The sequence below is a fragment of the Panthera tigris genome, chromosome B3, assembly GCF_018350195.1.
Source record: "Panthera tigris isolate Pti1 chromosome B3, P.tigris_Pti1_mat1.1, whole genome shotgun sequence".
In the NCBI taxonomy this organism is placed as follows: domain Eukaryota; kingdom Metazoa; phylum Chordata; class Mammalia; order Carnivora; family Felidae; genus Panthera; species Panthera tigris.
In genome coordinates, this window is record NC_056665.1 from 37,772,353 (window position 1) to 37,793,860 (window position 21,508).

The window sequence follows — 21,508 nt, forward strand, 5'->3', positions numbered from 1 at the left end:
GGCCCTGTGAGGGCCAGGGTGGGGCTGGCAAAGAGGCACCAGGCCTAAGAGCTCAGGCTGCAGCATACCGAGCGTTCTCGAAGGGACGAAGATACGGCACGGGGCCACGCGTACCTCCCGGCCCAGAGCACTCCTGACAGGCTGTGTGTGCGCCTGTGCTGCCCAGTGAGACGAGCAAGGCACTTGGGGGACTCACAGGGCCCCGATGTGGGGAGTGGCCATTCCCCAGCACATAAGTTGGGCAAGGAAATAGTCGCCGCCCCTCGGATTACGAAGATGCTACACAGCCAGAGGAGTGCCAGGAGACTCACTTGAGGGGCAGACAGGCTAGCACTGAAGCTGGGGAGCAAGGGATTTCCAGATCCAGGCAATCTCTCAGTGTTTTTAGATATTCTCCTTTTAAAGAGAGCCTTTCCAATTTTGTTCTCAATAGTGATAAAACAAGCAATGACTTCTAACAGTCCAAACCAAATTGAAGAAGAAAACCCAAACAAATAAAAAGCTAAATCTTACATGCCAAGATACTTAAAAAAATTTTTTTTAATGTTTATTTATTTTTGAGAGAGAGACAGTGCAAGCGGAGGAGGGGCAGTGAGAGAGAGGGAGACACAGAATCCGAAGCAGGCTCCAGGCTCTGAGCTGTCAGCACAGAGCCCAACGCGGGGGCTCCAACTCACAAGCTGTGAGATCATGACCTGAACTGAAGTCAGAAGCTTAACCAACTGAGCCACCCAAGTGCCCCTATGCCAAGACACTTAACATGGCTTGGACAGCAAAGTAACAGTGACCATTTTAACATTAATGGGGGCATAATCTGAAGCTATCCAAATAACTTCCTAAACGTAATCTTTATAATCCTATCCTGGCTCTTATTATCCCTAACACAGAGCTGCATAATAGCAGGTGTTCAATAAATATTTACTGACTGAAATAATTCTGATTCTGCTACCTAACCCTTGTTTCCTCCAAATGAGAGTAAAGATAGCTGGTCCATTATACAGGGTGGCCGTGAAGTTCCAAACGAAACAGCAGCAAGAGAAATTTCTGAAGGCACTTTGCCAACTGTAATGTATTCTTGGTGTTTGAGAAATTAAAAAGTGAACCTCTTACCATTGAAACAACAGCACTTTCTGAATAGAAGTGTTCCCAGTTAAAAATACAAAAATAGCTATGTGTAAAAAGTACAAAATATCGTGCTCAGACCGAGTACCTCAGCAGCAGTCATAAAATGTGTTTTCTGCTGGTGTTCCTGGCAGAATCCGTTACGTGCAGTAATTGCAGCAATAATCAATAAGCTAACGGAGTAAAAGATTAATCAGTTTTGTGATTGCTAATGGAATCTCCAGTACCAGACTCAGATTAGTTTGAGTCCCTCTGAGATGTTCCTCAAAATCCTTAAACAATTTTAATAAGGATGTGACAAAGTTTAGCACAGTTATCCAAAAATCTAATTAATTTGAAACAGAGGGCCAGATTCAACGAGGGGATAGCAAGTACAATTCTTGGCTTGTTTTGTTTGCAAGTTTATCAAACAGTGTTCCTATTTGTTATGAACCTAATTCTAATTCCAACAGCACAATTCAGTCAATAATTACAACATTTTTTGTCTTCATGGAAATCTGTCATATAAAAAACTTGAGTTCCCAAACAGCACCGTTTCATTTTACGAGGCACAAGTTCTCTATTAAAAGAGAGAGAGACAGAGACATAGGGAGATACGCACACATACACAACCACTTATAGACCACCTACTGTGTACTAGGCTCAATACTAGCTATTTCTGTTTATTCATTTAATTTCTCACAACCCTATCCTGTCCTGGGAGTATCGTTCATAGATGAAACAAAAGGTTTATCGGTAAACAACAGCAACAAAAATACTTCTTTCGTGTACTCAGAACGTAAAATGTACGTTTACTATTTAAGAGTCCAAAGGTCAGTTACCTCTTATTTCTCATACCTCAAAACATTTAAAGAAATTGGGCTATTGGGCAGACTGCTGAGCTGGTGGGGAGAGTGGCTTCTTTAGTTACACCCTGTTTGGGTTCAGCCATGTCACCGATCTTTTCACACACTGGGGACACATGGCACCGCGCTGACGGGTGACCTCTCCCTCCCTCCTCAGCACCCCCTCTGGTTTTCCTCCTCCCTCTCTGCCCACTCAACTCAGTCTCCTGTAAGTGGTTCTTTCTCCTCCCTTCCTTTAAATGCTGGAGCTCCCCATGGTTTTTCATCAACCTTCTCTTCTTATTTTATACTCTCCTTGAGTTAACTTCAGCCACTTCAAAGGTTTCAATTACCAGAGGAGTCATTGAGACTAATTAGGAGCTGATGAATCACAAATCTTTATTTCCAGCCCAAATCTCTCTCCTAAGATTCGGAACATACCAAACTGGTTATCCAGAGGCCTCTCGAATTCAACAGGTCTCTACCTTTCACACCCTCCCTCGTGCCCTAGACCCATCTTCCACCACCTGGGCTCCCTGTCTCGGTCAATGACATCACAATGACCTAGTTTCCCAAGCCAGATAGCTGCAGGTAAGCCAGACCACCTCTCTTTCCTTCTTCCCCATACTTAATCAACACCGGTTTTATTAACCCTACATCTTCCTAGCTTCTCAATTCCCCAAGGTTGGGCCCTCCATAGTCTAGCCCACCTTCTTTCCCAATCTCATGTCATACCCTTCCTGCCTCCCTGTCTGTTCTACACCGAATCCCAGGTAGCTCCTCCTGAATGCACCAGCTGCCCTTACACCTGAGCCTCTGACACACTGTTCTCTCTTCCCTGTCCCTTTGTCCCAGCTTACTCCATCCAGACACCACCTTCTTCAGGAAGCCTCCTCTGTCCCCAAAGCTACACCAGGTGCTCCTTCTTGTGCTCACAGAGCACCTAACACTTAAGCATATTAGAGCACTTATCACTCTCCCTGGCAATTATGAGTTTTCATATCCTCCCACATTGAACACTGTTGGCTTTTTTGTTAATCTCCCTGAATGGACCATGGGCTCCTTGAAGGAATGAACTATATGTTCACTGTACCTGCACCACCTAGCATAGCACTTGGCCACATAGCTGCTATCCCATACGTATTTATAGTATAAAACTGGCTGTACAGGGGCGCCTGGGTGGCTCAGTCGGTTGAGCGGCCGACTTCGGCTCAGGTCATGATCTCGCGGCCCGTGAGTTCGAGCCCCGCGTCAGGCTCTGTGCTGACCGCTCAGAGCCTGGAGCCTGTTTCGGATTCTGTGTCTCCCTCTCTCTCTGATCCTCCCCCATTCATGCTCTGTGTCTCTCTGTCTCAAAAATAAATAAGCGTTAAGAAAAAAAATTTAAAAAAAACTGGCTGTACAAATAAGTGAGCAAATCAGTGAGTGATCTCAGGTCCTAGCTCTACGTTTACTGGTTGTGTGACCTTAAGAAAGGCACCCACTATGTGCGTCAGTAGCCTCAGCTATAAAAATAGGGACAATACCTGCCTTGCTCACCTCGTAAAGGTATTAAGAAGATCAAATCAAAGGAAGCAGTATATGGGAAACCTTCTATAAAGTACTTGAAAAGAATCGTGAAATAGGGCACAGGGCTATGAATCTCCCCCTTCCAGGCAACAGTACATAGAAGAGAAGCGTTCATAACAATAGGGTAACATAGAAACCCCCAAACAAGATCACTGTTAGACCAAGTACAGAGGTAGATTTAACGAACTGCTTATCAAGGCTGAGTCAGTGCCCCTCCCTTTCCCTCCATTACTACGGTACTATAAATAATAAAATAATTAAAAGGGTATTATAAGGAACCATGTCTATTTTTCTTCTGGAAGTTAATCACGGGCAGGGGCCCTGTCTTGTGTATTTTAGTGTCTTGTAATACCTCTTGTATCTTGCGGAGGTATTAAACTGGAGTCTATATGGGCCTTAGGAGAGCCTTCAAATTCCTGAAATTGTATGTGAAACATTGCATTGTGTCAATTTTCTGGGAAGAGAATAAACAACTTTCCTCACATTTTCAAATAGGCCTGTGTCCCTAAAAACCTAAGAAGTGACGCTGTACAGTGCCCGGCACTGTGCCTGACACGTAAGAGTGCTCCACAAATGTTTACGGGAAGGAGGCAGACAGGAGCTGATAGAGACGTGGCAGCTAGTTTCATTGCTCATACCTCCTAACTTACTCAGTGGCAAGTCTTAGATATCAAATCGCATCAAATCAGGTTTATACATTATTCTTCTATACACGTAACAGAACAGTTTCCTAAACCTCTCCTTAACATACCTTCTAACAGTACAGTGTTTCAACCTATGAGGAATAAGTATGCTGGTTTTTTCCTACTAATGATAAAATTTTCACATTCCTGTTCAGTCAATACTGCAAGCATACCCCATTATAGGTAGCTCAGTCAGTAATTACAGCAATAATCAATAAACTAACCAACTATTTGCAGTCCATAGTTAATTTATTAGTTTTCCCAGTGAAGAGCCCAACAACCTGAACTCTGTTAAATGGATACAAATTCAATCACAACACTACTTAGTGTGTCCTCAGTTACACTTTCTTTTGGTTATTTCTTATACTTCACATTGAGAGGCTTTCCTTCTATGGACGCTGACCTCTTAGGAAGCACACAATTGCTCCAGCAGTCAAAAACTATAACATATAACATATAAAACTAATCTATTGGTTGAATACCAAATTAATAACTGCATTTACGGATCTGGCTTCAGATCCCCCCACTTCTCAATAGCTCACTGCCCCTGCCTTGAGGTACTACAATGTACACACGCTCTTCCTTGGACTCTAGACCAAGGGTCCCCACATGGTCACGGACAGATTAGATGATGAGAAAGAAAATCACAATGAAAAGTCTTACAGTGAAAAGGTCAACAGGGAACAACTCTGGGGCCTATTTATAGGCTAATGTTATTGGATGGATGCATTTATTAATGATTTGGAAGTGAAAAAGACAGTAAGTTGGCCACACTTAATGATAACACTGTTTGTTTTGAATAGTAAAACCGTAAAGGACATTAGAGAGCCCCGGATGGTCTTAACAGAGGTTTGGATAGACGATGGCAGATGAACTTCAACTTGGCTAAGTTTAAGGTAATGTGTGTTGGCAGAAGGAGTTTAAATTTGTATTCAGCAATGGGTCCAAAACTTGTAGGAACCTCTTGGATGGAGCTTTCAGAGTCATCCACATGGTCAGCATGGGGCAGTGTCTACACTAACCTTTCATCTGATTTCTAGGCTGCAGCAATTCTGCTGCACTTCTAAAGAAGAAGTTTAAATACCGTAGTCCCCCCTTATCTGTGGTTTCACTTTCCATGGTTTCAGTTACCTGTGGTCAAAGGCAGTCCGGAAACAAATGATCCTCTTTCTGACATACTGTCAGAAGGTCAATAGTAACCTAACACTAGGTCACAACGCCTACGTCATTCACCTCACTTCATCCCATCATGTAGGCATTTTATCAACTCTTGGCATCACAAGAAGTGTGAGTATAGTACAATCAGGTATTTTGAGAGAGAGAGACCACATTCACATAACTTTCACTGTAGTATATTGTTGTAACTGTTCTATTTTATTATTAGTTATTGTTGTGAATCACCTGCTATGCCTAATTTTAAATGAAACTTTACCACAGATATGTATGTATAGAAAAGACATGGTATATATAGGGCTTGGTACTATCCACAGTCACAGGCCTGCACGGGGTGGGGGGGAGGGGATCCTGGATCTTATCCCCCACAGATAAGGGAATCTGCCACTTAAAACAGGATCATCAGGGGCGCCTGGGTGGCTCAGTCAGTTGAGCATCCGACTTCAGCTCAGGTCATGATCTCATGGTTTGTGAGTTCAAGCCCTGTGTCGGGCTCTGTGCTGACAGCTCAGAGCCTGGAGCCTGCTTCGGATTCTGTGTCCCCCTTTCTCTCCGCCCCACTCCTGCTCATGCTCTATCTCTCTGTCTTTCAAAAATGAATAAACACACACACAAAAAAATTTAAAACAGGATCATCAGGCCATGCAGGGAGCAGGCCAAATGTGACATTCTCTCACACTTTATTTAGCCATCCATTTCCAAGAATGCTTGATAAAGATCCAGCCTACTGCTCAACTTCTATTACTTTTTTAAAGTTCATTTATTTTAAAAGAGAGAGACAGACAGACAGACAGCACACGAGGTGAGGAGGGGCAGAGAGAGAGGGGAGAGAGAGAATCCCAACCAGGCTCCGCACTGTCAGCACAGAGCCCGGCATGGGGCCCAACCTCACGAACCACGAGATCATGACCTGAGCCAAAACTAAGAGTTGGACACTTAACCTACTGAGCCACCCAGGTGCCCCTCAACTTCTATTAAAAAATGAATCAATATGGGCGCCTGACTAAGTCTGTTAAGCACCTGACTCTTGATTTCAGCTCAGGTCATGATCTCACAGTCATGAGATTGAGCCCTGCATCGGGGGGTCCTCCCTCTCCTTCTACACTTCCCCCACTTGTGCACTCGTGTGTGTGCTCGCTCTCTTTCAAAAAAAAAAAAAAAAAAAAGAATAAATAAAAAGGCAGATGGGAATGAGTAAAGAACATATAATAAGTAACAGTAACAGAGAAACATAGAAAGAAGCAACTTGTTTTGAAATTTTCTATTACTTAAATTTATACCTTTTTGGACACATTGCCTAGATTGATAATTTATTGAATCTCTCTAACCCTACTGTGTTGTAGCATATTTACATTGATGTTTCAGATATACGTAGAAAATATCCCTCTTGTTTCCCGTAAGAATGGCCCTAAGAGAAGAGAGGTTCCTTAAGAGCTGCCAACAAGGGCCTAGTCAACTGGGTATGCCCCAAAGCAGTCCGACTGCTAGAGGTCCATCATTCCCCTGCAGCCCACATCTCCTTTGAAGACAAGCTCCAAGCCAGAGCCCCCCACCAAGGGGCTGAGGTACCGCACGGCTCTACTGCCTCGCGCCAACTGCCTGGACACGGGACCCCAGAGGAACCAGACAGCCCATAGCCTACGCTGAGCCCTCCACGGAGATGAACTAAAGCCATGCTAATGACAAAACACTGGTGGTCCAAAGCACCCCAGAGTGCCCTGGTGGCACCCCCGCTGAGGCCTGCTTGTGCTGGCTGGAGATTTCCTTTGCTTCCAGAGCCACATAAGCCCCTTGTTCTGATGAAAACTCCAGTATGCTTCTGTTCCTCACAAGCAAAGATGCCCCAAGATATTTCACAACAGGGGCTAACGGAGCTAAATAAGCAGCTACCGCATGTTTGTCACTATTTCACAGGCATCCACATGTCCCAAGCAACACAGAGAAGGGAGTTAAAACAATCTGCCTCTGAACAAAAGTTTTATTCTTTGACTAGGATGAGAAAACAAGATATTACACAGCTTAGAGAATGTCATTTTTTAAGTTAAGAAAAAAAGAGTAATTTCCAAAACTATGTATTTATTTCCTTGGGTTCAGCTCGCTCACTGTTTGTACCACTTCCCCACCCTCCCAGGAGAACACGCTGCATGACTGTTGTGTGGGTGAGCCACACTTGTAGGGAGCCAGCCACTCACCGAAGACTGAGCTGATTTTGCTGGTACAAAGTAAGTTCAAAGCAGAGCCTACTTAACATGGAGCATATTGAAATGCACCAGGTGGAAAATGAGCTTCCAACCTCTTGGTCTTTGAAGAAAACTTCCCAACAGCAAAGGCCCTGATGCTGTTAAATGTTCAACTCCTAAGTGGGCAACAAATTTTGTGGTAAAACTCAGCCTATAGATACGGACGAAATCTTTAAAATTTCAAAAGCCCACAAAAGTATTTTCTACATTCCTATTCAAACTCAGGCACACTAACATTCCAGTAAACAGCATTCTTTTTTGATATCAGGAAAAAAGAAGTATTTGCAAAGCTTCCTCAGCAGGACCTCAATAGACGCCAAAACAAAAACATCATTTCAAACCACCAGGAGTAAAGACACTGAGAGTCTTCCCATTCACTGGCAACTTGACCTCCAACTGAATCTGACCTCTGTGGGCCTCATTTTCCTTATCTACAAAATGAAACAGTTGGACAAGACTTCTAAGGCTCCCTTCCTTCCAACTCTACTTGGGTAACTGCATGATTTTAGAGGCAATCTCCAAATTATATATACTTGGATAAAGCTAATCATATCCCAATTTACAAGGTGCTACAGAGGTCAAGGAGTATTTTCCCTCATGGTACCCAACATCTAAAAAGGTACACTATGGTCAAGTATACCAAAGGGAATACTTACACTCCAGTAAAACACAAGGTCTCTGCATAATGGGAGGCATTACAGTTAAACTTGTCCCATACTCTTCTGGCAACGTGGAAAAATGGTATAAAGAGACAGAATGGGCAAAATGAAGAAAATTACTCTTGTTAATACTGTGCTCCACTCATACAAGCCTCTCGGTATCGAGAGAACCGGGTGTAATAAATCCTGTACCAGACACAGGATTTAGCAGAAACAAGTATGAATCCATTTACAAACGCAAGATGTACTGCTGGGTTTCTTAATGAAAGGTCACCCAAAAGCAGAGGTTAACTTTAAAATAACCCCCTCCTATAACCAGGTCTCAGTGATAGATAAAGCTTCACATGAATCAATAAACAAGGCCCAGCACTGCTGTTTGATGCTGAAAGGAAATGAAGCCAGCTCTGCCAGACAACGAATACAAAAAGACGGAAGGAGAGAAGCAACATTCCGTCTTTAATCTTCCCAGAAAATGAGAGGGGGAAACAAGAACATCAACAACAACAACAACAACAACAACAGTAAACCATAGTAAGGGAATATTTAACAAGGTCCTTTAAATAATTGGCAATGATCAGGTATTTAGTTTTCAGAATATGTAGGTTGGGTGTACTTTTTTTCCTAATAAAGCATTTCAGATTCTAATTAAAAAAATACTTTATGGAGGAATTAAAAAGATACAATAGTGTCAGAGGAAAAGCCATGATCCCAGAAGTGGAATATTCTAACAACATAACTTACAAGAAACTACGCTATAAAAACAGATTGTTGATTAACACAAACTCATAACAAAACGCAGAGAGCGATCACAATGGTGCTGTAATAACACTTGGCTGCTGGATTCTCTCAATACATTAAATATCTCCTTGGAGACCAAATTACTTTACATTTTCTTAAAAGACAATTTATTATAGCTTTGTTTTCTTCTCATTATCTCTTAAAAATATATCTAATGAAGAAAAGAATACAACTTCTAAATAACTTACATAAAATGGTACTAATGTGTGACAACAGACTTGGGTTTAATATGTTGGTTATTATTTAACAGCACACGACAACTTATTGTCATGACAAATCCTTACCACGATGCGATACTCTGTGTCACATGTATCAAAAACCACTGTATGCCATTATTATGGCACACATAAAATTAACAGCCTAAGGCTGCTAGCAATTTAAATAATTGATAAGTTTTCAATTAAAAAGGCAACATTTTCAGGTCTAATACGAAAATCTATTTAAATTACTGATAAAAACTTATGCTTCCGTTGGCCCAAAGCCAGAAAATGCCTGCATTCAAGGGAGAAGAAAGTAATTTTGCAAGTTCCAACCCAGACATTGCAAATTTTCTTTTTAATTCTATTCAGAGATCCAAGCTGTTTATTCATTTACCCTTTGTAATCAGTGAAAAAGAATGATTAAGGGATTTCTGGTAAACGTGTCTCTACTTTTGTTTTCCCTCTATGGATTTTAAAGAAATACTAAGGGGACTGAAAATTTATTAAATTTGACAAGAAAAACTAAGGTGCACTTTACAGAAAATATGTGCTCATCTCTCAGTATCTCCCCTATGCCACCACCCAGATCCTGGATTCAAAAATTTTTTCAGGGTCAAAATGAACCGAAAGAGTAGAGACCATGCAAGTTTTTCCTAATAGATCAGCGACTGAGGACTATCAACCAAAATCTTTTTTTTTTTTTTTTAATTTTTAAAATGTTTATATAGCTTTGAGAGAGAGAGAGAGAGAGAGAGAGAGAGAGAGAGAGAGAGAGAGAGAGCCAGAGCATGAGTGGGGGAGGGGCAGAGAGAGAGAGGGAGACACAGAACACGAAGCAGGCTCCACTCTCTACGCAGAGCCGGATGCGAGGCTTAAACCTACACTGTGAGATCACGACCTGAGCCGAAGCCTGACACCCAACCAACCGACTGAGCCATCCAGGCGCCCCTCAACCAAAATCTATTGTGACATTAGGCCCAAACGGTTCTCCTTAGGACAAATTGGAACCCAAAGGAATTTCAATCATAAGAACCAAGACAGATCAAAATGGCAGCCAACCAATGTTTTGTGCGCTTTTTGAGGAAGAGGCTCCCCTACTCTCTATTTTTTAAATGTTTATTCAGAGCCCAACTCTACATAAACAGAACACATAAAGCGAACAGGATGGTAGGGCTATCTCAATAGATAAGAGGAAAAGGAAATCCATTTAGGCTTTAAATGACTTAAAGCTTATTATCTCTCTCAGGGATATTTTCATTTCCATTTAAAAAGATTTTGCTCAAACATTTAGAATCAGAAGACAAGAACATAAGTTAAAATTCTTTGAGGACTTCAGATTCCCGGCTATAAATATTTAAGTGAATTAATGAGAAAACCTGGACCTGATCAGCCAGACCACAATGCACGGGCCACTGCCAATTCATAAAAACGTCTTCGCCATCCACTAAAAGTAAAGACTATTGGGGCACCTGAGTGGCTCAGTCAGTTGAGCATCCGACTTCAGCTCAGGTCATCATCACACAGTTCATGAGTTCGAGGCCCGCGAGGGGCGTGCTGCTGTCAGTGCGGATCCCACTTTGGGTCCTCTGTCCCCCTCTTCCTTTGCCCCTCCCCCACTCTCTGTCTCTCTCAAAACTGAATAAGGATTTATTTAAAAAAAGAAGAATATTGAGGCGCCTGGGTGGCTCAGTCAGTTAAGCGTCTCAGGTCAGGATCTCGTGGCTACAAAGTTTGAGCCCCTGTGTCGGGCTCTGTGCTGAGAGCTCAGAGCCTGGAGCCTGCTTCAGATTCTGTGGCTCCCGCTCTCTCTAACCCTTCCCTGCTCATGTTCTATCCGTGAAATATAAATAAGCATTAAAAATTTAAGAAAAACAATAAAGAAGAATATCAGTTCACTATGTTGTACACCTGAAACTAATATAACATTGTATGCTGACTATACTTCAATTTAAAAAAATAAGAAGAAAAAAAAATGTAATGTGTTTTACCTAAAACTAAATTTACTCACTTTATTATTTTATTTTATTGTATTGTATTGTATTGTATTGTATTGTATTGTATTGTATCTTATTTTATTTTTAAGTAATCTCTACACCCAACGTAGGGCTTGAACCCACAAGCACACTCCCCCAACTGAGCCAGCCAGGTGCCCCTAAATTGACTCACTTTAATGGTCACCTTTACTTTTTTTTTTTTTTAAATTTTTTTTTCAACGTTTTTTATTTATTTTTGGGACAGAGAGAGACAGAGCATGAACGGGGGAGGGACAGAGAGAGAGGGAGACACAGAATCGGAAACGGGCTCCAGGCTCCGAGCCATCAGCCCAGAGCCTGACGCGGGGCTCAAACTCACGGACCGCGAGATCGTGACCTGGCTGAAGTCGGACGCTTAACCGACTGCGCCACCCAGGCGCCCCTACTTTTGAGATTATGCACTGCCCACCATTTCTAACCTTTAAATGACTCTATTTGTTAGTAAAATGATGGTTAACAGTAGGCAATTTTTATTAGTTTATTTTGCTAATGTGTTTATTTGGCAAAATAAAAGGTGACGATGCCAGTGTCTGCCCTCCAATGCGAAAATAAAAATTGATTCATTCACGAAATCCACAGATTTGGAGGTCAATGAGCTGGATGATTTCTTTCAGACTAAAAAGTGGCTCTAAAGAAATCTCAGAAACTTTTAAGTTTAAGGACAGTTACATAACTCTAATATTTTCCTACAACACAAAAATAAATACTGCATTTGAAAAAATAAGCATAAATCAAAAGGAATATATACTACAGATAGCTCAACTAAGGTACGCCCTACGCACAAATCATTCAGAATTTAGTAACGAGGATGACAGAAAGATTCCCACACTAATGTGCAAGGAGGTGGATGGGACAGAAACAGCATGAAACACCTTCCATAGCATGAGCTTTCGCATGAGGAGAGGCTGGACTTAAATTCCACATTCACACTCATGCTAGCTCTAAGACCTTGGGCATACTTCTTAACCATGGCTTCCTCAGCTAAAACGTAGGGATTACGGTATCTACCTCACAGAGTCATTATTAAAACCAAAGAAAATGAAATACGTTAGGCATCTAGTATATATATAGTAGGCACTTCGAAACAGAAACGATTATCATCACTGTGGTCACATGCAGTAACATTTCTCACAAAGCACAATTTGTCAGATCTTCCCCAAAGAACGCTTTTGAAAGCACACCTTTGCGTGTGGTTATGTCAGAGACATAATAAAAGTACACTGATGTCAGCAATCTACTCTCTGCAATGGATGTACGTGAAAAAACTAGAACCCATCTGTACGTGTGTGCTTTCTAAGTATAAGCATGTCACATTCTCAGGAGAGTTAGCCAGTCTATCAATACCAGTGCTAGACATTTCAGCAGACAACCCTACTCTGCCCTTCAAGGTACTGATGAGCCCTGCTCTAAATTCTCCGTGCACAAAGACTCTCAAATGAGTTAATGGGAAGTCAATGGGAAATTGACTTTTCCTACTCTGTGCTGGTCTGAATGCAACGCTCTGTTAATCATGCCATCCTTCTTGTTCTCTTTCCTCCTACCCTAAATTAAAACTATTGGCGGAAACCCATACAGATATTTTACGGTTTTCATCACAATGAAACAATATCCTGGTTGAAGTTGAGGTCCATCAAAAACCTACAGCCTCACTGCTGGCTAAGATTAGAGTCTCACTGACCAGCAAGGGCCCTGACTCCATCATTTCCACCAGAATACTACTTTGCATTTGTATAGAACTTTTAACTTTCCAAAGGGCTTTCACATCTATTATCCCATTTGATCATTACAATGACCCTGTGCAGTAGAAAGGACAAGTATTATTATCCACAATTGACAGATGAGGCAACTATAGCACAGAAAGGTTAAGTGATTTGCCTAAGGCCAGCAAGCCAGAGAAGAGCAGTGGTCTCCTGACTTCGGGTCCAGTGCTCTTTCCACCAGGCCACTAGAGAAGGTTTTGTAAACAGATTACAAATTCAGATAAAATAGAAAAAAATGAGTAAGAGGAAATAAAACAAAATAAGAAGACAGCATAAATCAGGGCTCAGAAAAGCAATGCCCCTCCATCATAGCCGGGTTTGTCAAGCTGAGTATTAAAGTTTTAGAAATATACCCTTTTCTCTTGTTTATCTACTTCAGTCCTGAGACAAACACTAATGCAAATGTTCACTGAAATTTGAAACATAAAAGTCATTCAGTATATATTCAAATCACTTTGAGTCAGTAAGTAACCCTATTCATTCTGGGGTGGAAGAAAGAGGGAGGGAGGAAGAGTTATTTTAGTGCATAAAATAACTGAGAATACATTTTTAAACCGTGTATCCATACCAAGCCTGCAGCTACATTATAACCATAGTCTGTTTGGAAGGGTGAAAGAGATCTCCAGTTGAAAGTAGATTTTGAAAAATTTTTTAGAGCCCAGGGGTTCATTTTTAATGAGCCGTTACTTTAAGTACTGCATAAAAAATACAGGAAATTGATAGTCCATTTAGTCTGCACCATACCTAATGCAAAAGTCATTAAGATGCATTATTCTTAATGTTCATGATATGATCAGTAAGTGTCTTTTGAAAAGAACATCCTTAACTTTCACGTAAGGAAATCCTTGAGAACCCTGTATGTCATACATAAAAATGTTATGGTAACTGTGATTTACTTTCAGATCTTCCCCATGCCAAGAAGCAGCATCCTCAACTACATTAACGTTTTGAAAAACAGTCCTCATTTGTAGTATACTTACATATGACAGCATTGCTTCCATTTCTTCATCACTTCTCACTGTAATTCGATCACCGTCCTCGTCCTCATCTGTTGAAAGGAAACATAGGGTAAGATAAGACCTGCAGTTTTTAAATGTACAAAAACCATGTTGGCCGGGAACATAATACAACTGCTTTTCACAACGTGACAGCCAAAGCTTCAACACTGTATTTTTGAGGATGTTGAGGTTATTGGTTTGTTTTTCAGTTGGGCTGTGTGTGTGTGTGTGTGTGTGTGTGTGTGTGTGTTGTGTACAGAATATGAACAGGGCCCCGATAAAGAACTAAAACTTTCAGGGGCACCTGGGTGGCTCAGTCGGTTAAGCATCTGACTTCGGCTCAGGTCATGATCTCGCGGTCCGTGAGTTCGAGCCCCGCGTCGGGCTCTGTGCTGACTGCTCAGAGCCTGGAGCCTGTTTCAGATTCTGTGTCTCCCTCTCTCTCTGACCCTCCCCCGTTCATGCTCTGTCTCTCTCTGTCTCAAAAATAAATAAATATTAAAAAAAAAATTAAAAAAAAAAAAAAAAGAACTAAAACTTTCAGGGACAGCTGAAAATCAGAAAAATTCTGCTTATGTCAATCATGACATGTATCCAGGGTAAAGTGTCACTGGAGTATGACTAAACGGGGTTGGTGTGGAGAACTTTAAAAACTGAAGGGAGGCTATAGGTCTTTTCTACTCTCAGTACTTTTCTTTTCCCACACATCACCCTATCCCTTACTTGTCCAGTCCTCCTCTCTCCCAGGCAAGCAATCACTGTCACAGCAGCACGATGAAAATGGCTCACAGGTACTGAATACTGCTACACACACTGCACCATGATTTGTGCCTCCCATGCCATACCTCCATCCCACGATGTGGACAGTAGGACTTGATTATTGCTCTTCCCTTTTCCCAGAAGAACTTCGAGTGGGAAGTTCAGCAGAAGGTTATACCTTGCAAGGCAACTCTCACACAGTTATCCCCACACCCCATTCTATCTGGTGGCTCACTTGCTCTTCATGAACAGTTTCATTTCTACTGGGTACCCTGACCATAGCAAGTAAGCTTCAAGTGGCCATTCATGCTATTTTGAAAAAAATTTGATAGTCTTAAAACTAGAGGATACTTAGACTTTACAAAATACATAATCAGAATGTATACATTTGAATAAACGTATCATCAAAGCAGCCATACCCAGAAACATTTCAATGATGCTTCTCCTGTTCAAAATAGTTTTGAAATACTTCTTCAAAAACTGCTTTAAGAACCCAAAGTTAGACCACGTGGAAACATCAGATCTCATTTTTAACCCAAACTGGAACTGCCTACCTGATCACTTGCCTACACTATCTGCCAGGCAGGACTCAGAACAACTTGTGCATATTTTAGAATATTTAGTTAGCCACTTCATCCTTCTGAAGATAAAGATCTGTCGATAGAACAGCCTACGCGATCGATTCTAAATGTATGGTTGAAAGAAAAATGCCAAAAACATCTTGAGCAATAGTGACATTGCTGGAAGATGTGCACAGCCTCCCTGGGGACAACTGAGAAGGGCAGGCTCTCTCTCAATTTGGAGGCTTCAGCTCCGAGGTGCTTGTTAAACAATCAGTGTTGTTAATTTTTTTTTGGTCACTCTTGAGTATCTAATTGCTGATTTGATCAGATGCAGAGAACCTGATCCCAGGCCTGCAGAAACTGACAAATCTCAGGTCACGAAGAGAATAAGCTTACGTGACATGCTCTGGGGACTCTTACTGAAAAGACAGGACGGTTCAGTCCAGCATGTGGAACTTCGCCCACCACACCTCAGTGGGCCCTCCCTCCCATCCAGCTGCAGTTCTGAAGATACTCCCCTGCTCAGTGGCCAGGTCATGGAAACCCTAGGAGGGAGCTTGTATTCTCTCCTAATTAGCCTGTTTCAGAGCAAAATCCTACTTCCTTTTTCTCCTCAGCAGCCAATAGCAATCTGTCTGACAGCGCGACAGAAACCAGCAGTTCAGCCAGCCCTGCTCGGTGACCAAGCCAACTGCTCTCACTGGGGTTTCTCTCCAAAGCGTTTGTTCCTGGATCCCGGATTGTAGTTCATTCCCAAAGAGTTCCCCAATTCAACGTAAACCAGTATCATCAAGTCACACTCTTTAAATATCTACCTAAATAGGAGCTGTCCAGAGTCACTACTGTACTTTGTTAAAGGCTGCCTGTCTTAGTATAAAAGACACACGGCGGTCACTTCCAGTAACAAAGAAGGCACAGGCCTAACAATGTTACAGGTGCAAGGGACCATAGAGGAACCTAACTCCTCCTTTCTTTTCCCCCTCCTTCCACTCTGCCTCTTTCCCTCCCTCCTTTCCTTCCTTCCTTCCTTTTGCAGACACTAAAAGCCAAACTGGGAAAGAAATGCCATTCTAGTTTTGGAAACAGGAGGAGTGTCTACATAAATTCTAGAAACTAGTATTTTCAAGGTTAAGTAAAAAATTCTTCTTACAAATAGAGGAAACAAAGGGGGGAAAAACAGATACAGTATAAAGGGACATAATGTTATATACTACCACACATGAAAACACTTTACATTTCTGTTTTAAAACCAAGTCAAATTCTCTGTTTAGATGTGGGCTACAATGATTTGTTCTTGATAAAGTCCTGAACTTGGTAAAAATTTCCAGCCTGAACAAAGTCACTTTTTGTAACTCTCACGTCTACACCACAGCTAGCTACAGAGACGTGGTTACAAAGGAACTGTTTACATTCAAATTTCAATATACGCAAGACCTCTATAAGGTATTGTTCACACAGGATGAGGAAGTGTTTGGCGTTTAATAAAACAGGTGAAAACCCTTTTTATAATTTGTGAAGCAAGGGCACAGATTCCAGAAAAATCATTTAAATCACAGTCTCTCTCAATCAGGAACAACCCAACAATAAAAGAGCTCTCCATGTTCTCAAAGCCAGAACTTGAACCCTTGAGTCTACTTAAAACAGAAGATTTTGGAGTTCCATGAAATCTCTAAGGGATTATTTCAGGGGGAAAAAAAACAAATCTGTGAGGGAAGTCAGCTACCAGAATAATTTCTTGGCTAGCAGTTCCATGAAATACTATAAGGACACCTGGCTTTAAGTGGACAGAAAGCAGAGGCCAAAAGCAGAATAGCCAGCCTAGTGCTAAGTGTTGGAGATGTCCCACAAGGGGTCTGACTCCAAGGAAAAGATTTTGGCTACATTGAAAGAAGCATTCTAATAAAGCCTGGGGATAAAATGAGACTTCACTTGATCTTAGCCAAAAGGCCGAGAAGCGATAAGCCTGGGGATAAAATGAGACTTAGATGATATGGTAATTAATGGTTCTTATGGATTAATAAGAACCTCTGTTCTCCGAAGTATCGGTTTTCTTTATAAACTGCTCTTTGGGGGACTGGCAGACTCTGTACTATTTGTGATCAGTTTTCACGAAGACCCTGTTCTTGTCAGAGAGGAGACTGAGTTGGAAAGTCCTTACGCCTATGAGAAGACTGAGCATTCTGGCCAAAAGGCAAAACCCAAGCTACCTACCCCCATGATGGCAGTCATACCATTTGCCCTGACGGTTAAAGTGAGAATACACGTCTCTGTAAAGACAGTAAATTCCAAAGACACACAAATGGCCAACAGACACATGAAAAGATGTTCTATCACTCATCATCAGGGAAGTACACATCAGAACCACAACGTGCTATCACCTCACATCCGTCACAATGGCTGCATCAAAAAAGACAAGAGACAACAAGGAGCACCCGAGTGGCTCAGTCGGTTAAGTGTCCAACTCTTGATCTCAGCGTAGGTCTTTTTTTTTGGGGGGGGGGAGGGGGGAGAGAGAGAGAGAGAGAGAGAGAGAAAGAATCCCAAACAGGCTCCACATTGACAGCACAGAGTCCGATGTGGGGCTCAAACCCACAAACTGCAAGACCATCACCTGAGGTTTTGATCTCAGGGTAGTGAGTTCAAGCCCCACGTCGGGCTCCATGCTGGGTGTGGAACCTACTTAAAAAAAAAAAAAAAAAAAGACAAGAGACAACAAGGATGTGGAGAAAAAGGGAATCTTTGGAGTGCCGGGATGGCTCAGTTGGTTGAGTGGCCGACTTCAGCTCAGGTCATGATCTCGTGGTTTGTGGGTTTGAGCCCCGCGTCAGGCTCTATGCTGACAGCTCAGAGCCTGGAGCCTGCTTCGGATTCTGTGTCTCACTCTCTCTCTGCCTCTTCCCCACTCATGCTGTCACTCTCACTCTCAAAAATAAATAAACATAAAAAAAATTTTTTAAAAAGAAAAAGGGAACCCTTGTGCTCCGTCGGTGGGAATATAAACTGGTGCAGCCACCACAGACAACAGTATGGAGTTTCCTCAAAAAGTTAAAAACAGAATTACCATGTGATCTAGCAATTCTACTTCTGGACATCTATCCAAAGGAGACTAAATCACTCTCTCAAAGAGATATATGAACCTCCATGTTCACTGCAGCATTATTCACAATAGTGAAGATATGGAAACTACTTAAATGTCCACCCACAGATGAACAGATAAAGATATGGTGTATATATACATTGGAATATTATTCATCCACGAAAAAGCCGTTTGCAACAACTTGGATGAATCCCAAGGAGGGCAGTATGCTAAGTCAGAAAAAGACAAATACTATATATCACTTATATGTGAAAATTTGAAAAGCCAAATCTAAAAACACAGAGTGTGTGATTACCGATTACCAAGGGCTGGGGTTGGGGGCAAATGGGGAGCTTCTGCCAGAGTATAAACTTACAGTTATGAGTATAACAAGGTCTGGGGATCTAATGTAGAGCATGGGGATTACAGCTAATGACACCGTATCATATACGTGCATGTTGCTGAGAGTCAATCTTAAATGTTTTCACCACAAAAAAGAAACGGTCATTATATGACAGGCTAGAGGTGTTAGCTATTGCTACACCTATTGCTGGTAATCAGTTTGTAATATGTAACTGCATCAGATCAGCAGGGTGTACACCTTAAACTTACACAATGCTATACATCAATCATATATCAATAGAGCTGGAAAAAAATGTAAATAAAAGACAGCAAATTGACAGGTATTAGAAGTCATTGGAGGGTAAGAAAGTAGAAAGGCATACCAAGCAATGTGGTATAACAATAACTTAAGACACTTCCCTGTTAAAAGTTGGACACACATAGCCATTCCAGCAAACACTCTGGCTATTTGCCTATCAAACTGGATTAGCTATAGAAAGAACACTAAGCAGAAGTGTGAATCATAACAATTTACTCACGTGGCACAAAGAGTTTCAAGGTTATAAATAACGTTGTTGAAGAACACGAGAAAGTAGTAGTACTCAGTGATGAGAAGTAGAAAAAATAATCTGAACTTTTTGTCTTATCCACAGAGGTTCTTTACCATCTGACCAAAAAAGCATTACTAGATATGACCAAGGGGGGGGGGGGGGGGCGTTGCATGCGATAGATCTGATACACTGGTTTACAATGAGAATTCCAGACTTCTCTACTTGCCTGGAGCATAGTAATATGATTTTCCAGCACATTAGGGAAGCAAAAGTAGAACCAGAAAGTCTATGTACTGGCTGGATTTTGTTAATGTCACTTAAAATGGAGGAAAAAATCCTAGCAAGATACCAAATAGAGTGCAGCAGATGGAAAACAAATATTATGAAGCAATCTTCACAAAATCTGCAGTGTGTCACAAATACACAAAATGGCAGAGTTTGGGAAAAGAGAATCATAACAGGCCATATGTTGTTAGCAATTTTATTTGAAGCAACATGCAATCCAAAAGAGAAACCAAGAGGAGGAACATAAAGGCCCAATGGAGGAGAGGCAGCCGCAGGTAAGGGGCGGTCAGGATGGCAAGCACAGTGCCTATCAAGGTAAACAGCAGTCAACTAGCAGACGCCAGGGAGCTGTCAGCGAAACAGCACCCACTGCAGGGACGGGGCTCGAGCGGGCTTTTGAGAGAAACAATCTAGCTTCTACAAAGAGCACAGAAAGTTAAGGCAATATATAAGATGTCATTTGTCACATTCCTTCGGTGCCAGGTGAGAGTCAATCAGAATTACAGCAAAGGCATTTTTCCAAGGCAAGAGGAAAGACATGCAAACATAACTGTAGAAGTTAGAAACGCGTATTGACGAGAAATTATCAGAAAGGTTGTCAAGTTTAGAGCCCTTCTCGGGTGTAGCATCTAAGATCTGGACAGGACTAGCAGTCTGGCTTTTATGGCCAAATCTTTACAGCCATGATTTTTTTTTTTTTTTTTTGAGACACACACACACACACACACACACACACACACACGAGAAAGAGAGAGACCATCTTTTTAAATTTTTTTTTAATGTTTATTTCTGAGAGAGAGAGAGAGAGAGGGAAAGTGCAAGTGGGAGAGGGGCAGAGAGAGAGGGAGACACAGAATCTAAAGCAGGCTCCAGGCTCTGAGCTGTCAGCACAGAATCTGATGTGGGCCTCGAACCCACGAACCACAAGATCATGACCTGAGCTGAAGTCAGATGCTTAACCAACTGAGTCCTTCAGGCGCCCGGAGAGAAACAATCTTATGTAGGCTCTGCACTGGGTGTGGAGCTCGATCTCACAACCCTGAGATCATGACCTGAGCTGAAATCAAGAGCCAGACACTTAACCCACTGACCCACCCAGGCACTGCTCACAGCCATGAGTTTTACTTCAGCTCCATGCCACCGCCCTCCTGATTCCTTCTTCACTCCTTTGCACCCTTCCTCTCTCCAACAAATATGTAAGTGTCCCTATGTAGCAGGCAATGTTCTGGGCACTGGGAATGGTAACAGTGGAAACAGAAAAAAGCCTTGCCCTCTAGTAGCTCACACTCTTATTGAGATAGACTGAACGGGATGAGGGCGTGGGTTGCACAGATATCTGGGGAAAGGGTGTTCCAGGCAGAGGGAACAACTAATGCAAAGGCCTTGAGGTAGAAGAATACCTGGCATATTCAGGAGACTGAAACAAAGGCAGAGTGGCTAGCACAGCAGGCGGGCGCTAGAGAAACAGATGAGTTCAGGGAATCAATGCTGTTGCAGGGTTGGGGGCAGATGAGAAAATGCAGGGCCTTGTAGGGAATTTTAAGGACTTGGCTTTTACTCCTGAGTAAGATGGAAATCACTGGACGGTGCTGAGTATTGTGATCCCACTTCTAAAGGATCACTTTGGCTACTATGTGCAGAAGAGGCTGTGTGGAGGCAAAAGCAGATACAGGAAGACCAGGTAGGATACCATCATCCCAGTCCTGTCATCGTAGGTGAGGGAAGATGGTGGCCCGAACCAGGCTGAGATTCTGGGCAGTCATCATGCGCTGGATATATTTTAAAGCCAGAGCTAACATGATTTTGTGACGGATGAGATACAAAAGGTTTGTCCTTATTACTTCATTCCTTCAACCATCCGTGCATTCCAGAA

At 42.1% G+C, this 21,508-nt stretch overlaps 1 protein-coding gene and 1 long non-coding RNA gene across 24 annotated transcripts in view; one reads left to right on the top strand and one right to left on the bottom strand.

Moving 5' to 3' along the window:
• Positions 1 to 21,508, bottom strand: part of MAP2K5 (mitogen-activated protein kinase kinase 5) — a 271,419-nt gene that overhangs the window by 235,038 nt on the left and 14,873 nt on the right. For all 16 annotated transcript variants that reach the window (XM_042988550.1, XM_007084542.2, XM_042988549.1 and 13 more), the window contains exon 3: positions 14,042 to 14,109. In XM_042988550.1, the coding sequence (XP_042844484.1) occupies positions 14,042 to 14,109 (68 nt within the window). The remainder of the gene's footprint in view (positions 1 to 14,041; positions 14,110 to 21,508) is intronic.
• Positions 2,514 to 21,508, top strand: part of LOC122239441 — a 49,106-nt gene continuing 30,111 nt past the window's right edge. For all 8 annotated transcript variants that reach the window (XR_006218550.1, XR_006218552.1, XR_006218554.1 and 5 more), the window contains exons 1-3: positions 2,514 to 2,537; positions 5,002 to 5,094; positions 13,964 to 14,129. This is a non-coding gene — a long non-coding RNA (uncharacterized LOC122239441). The remainder of the gene's footprint in view (positions 2,538 to 5,001; positions 5,095 to 13,963; positions 14,130 to 21,508) is intronic.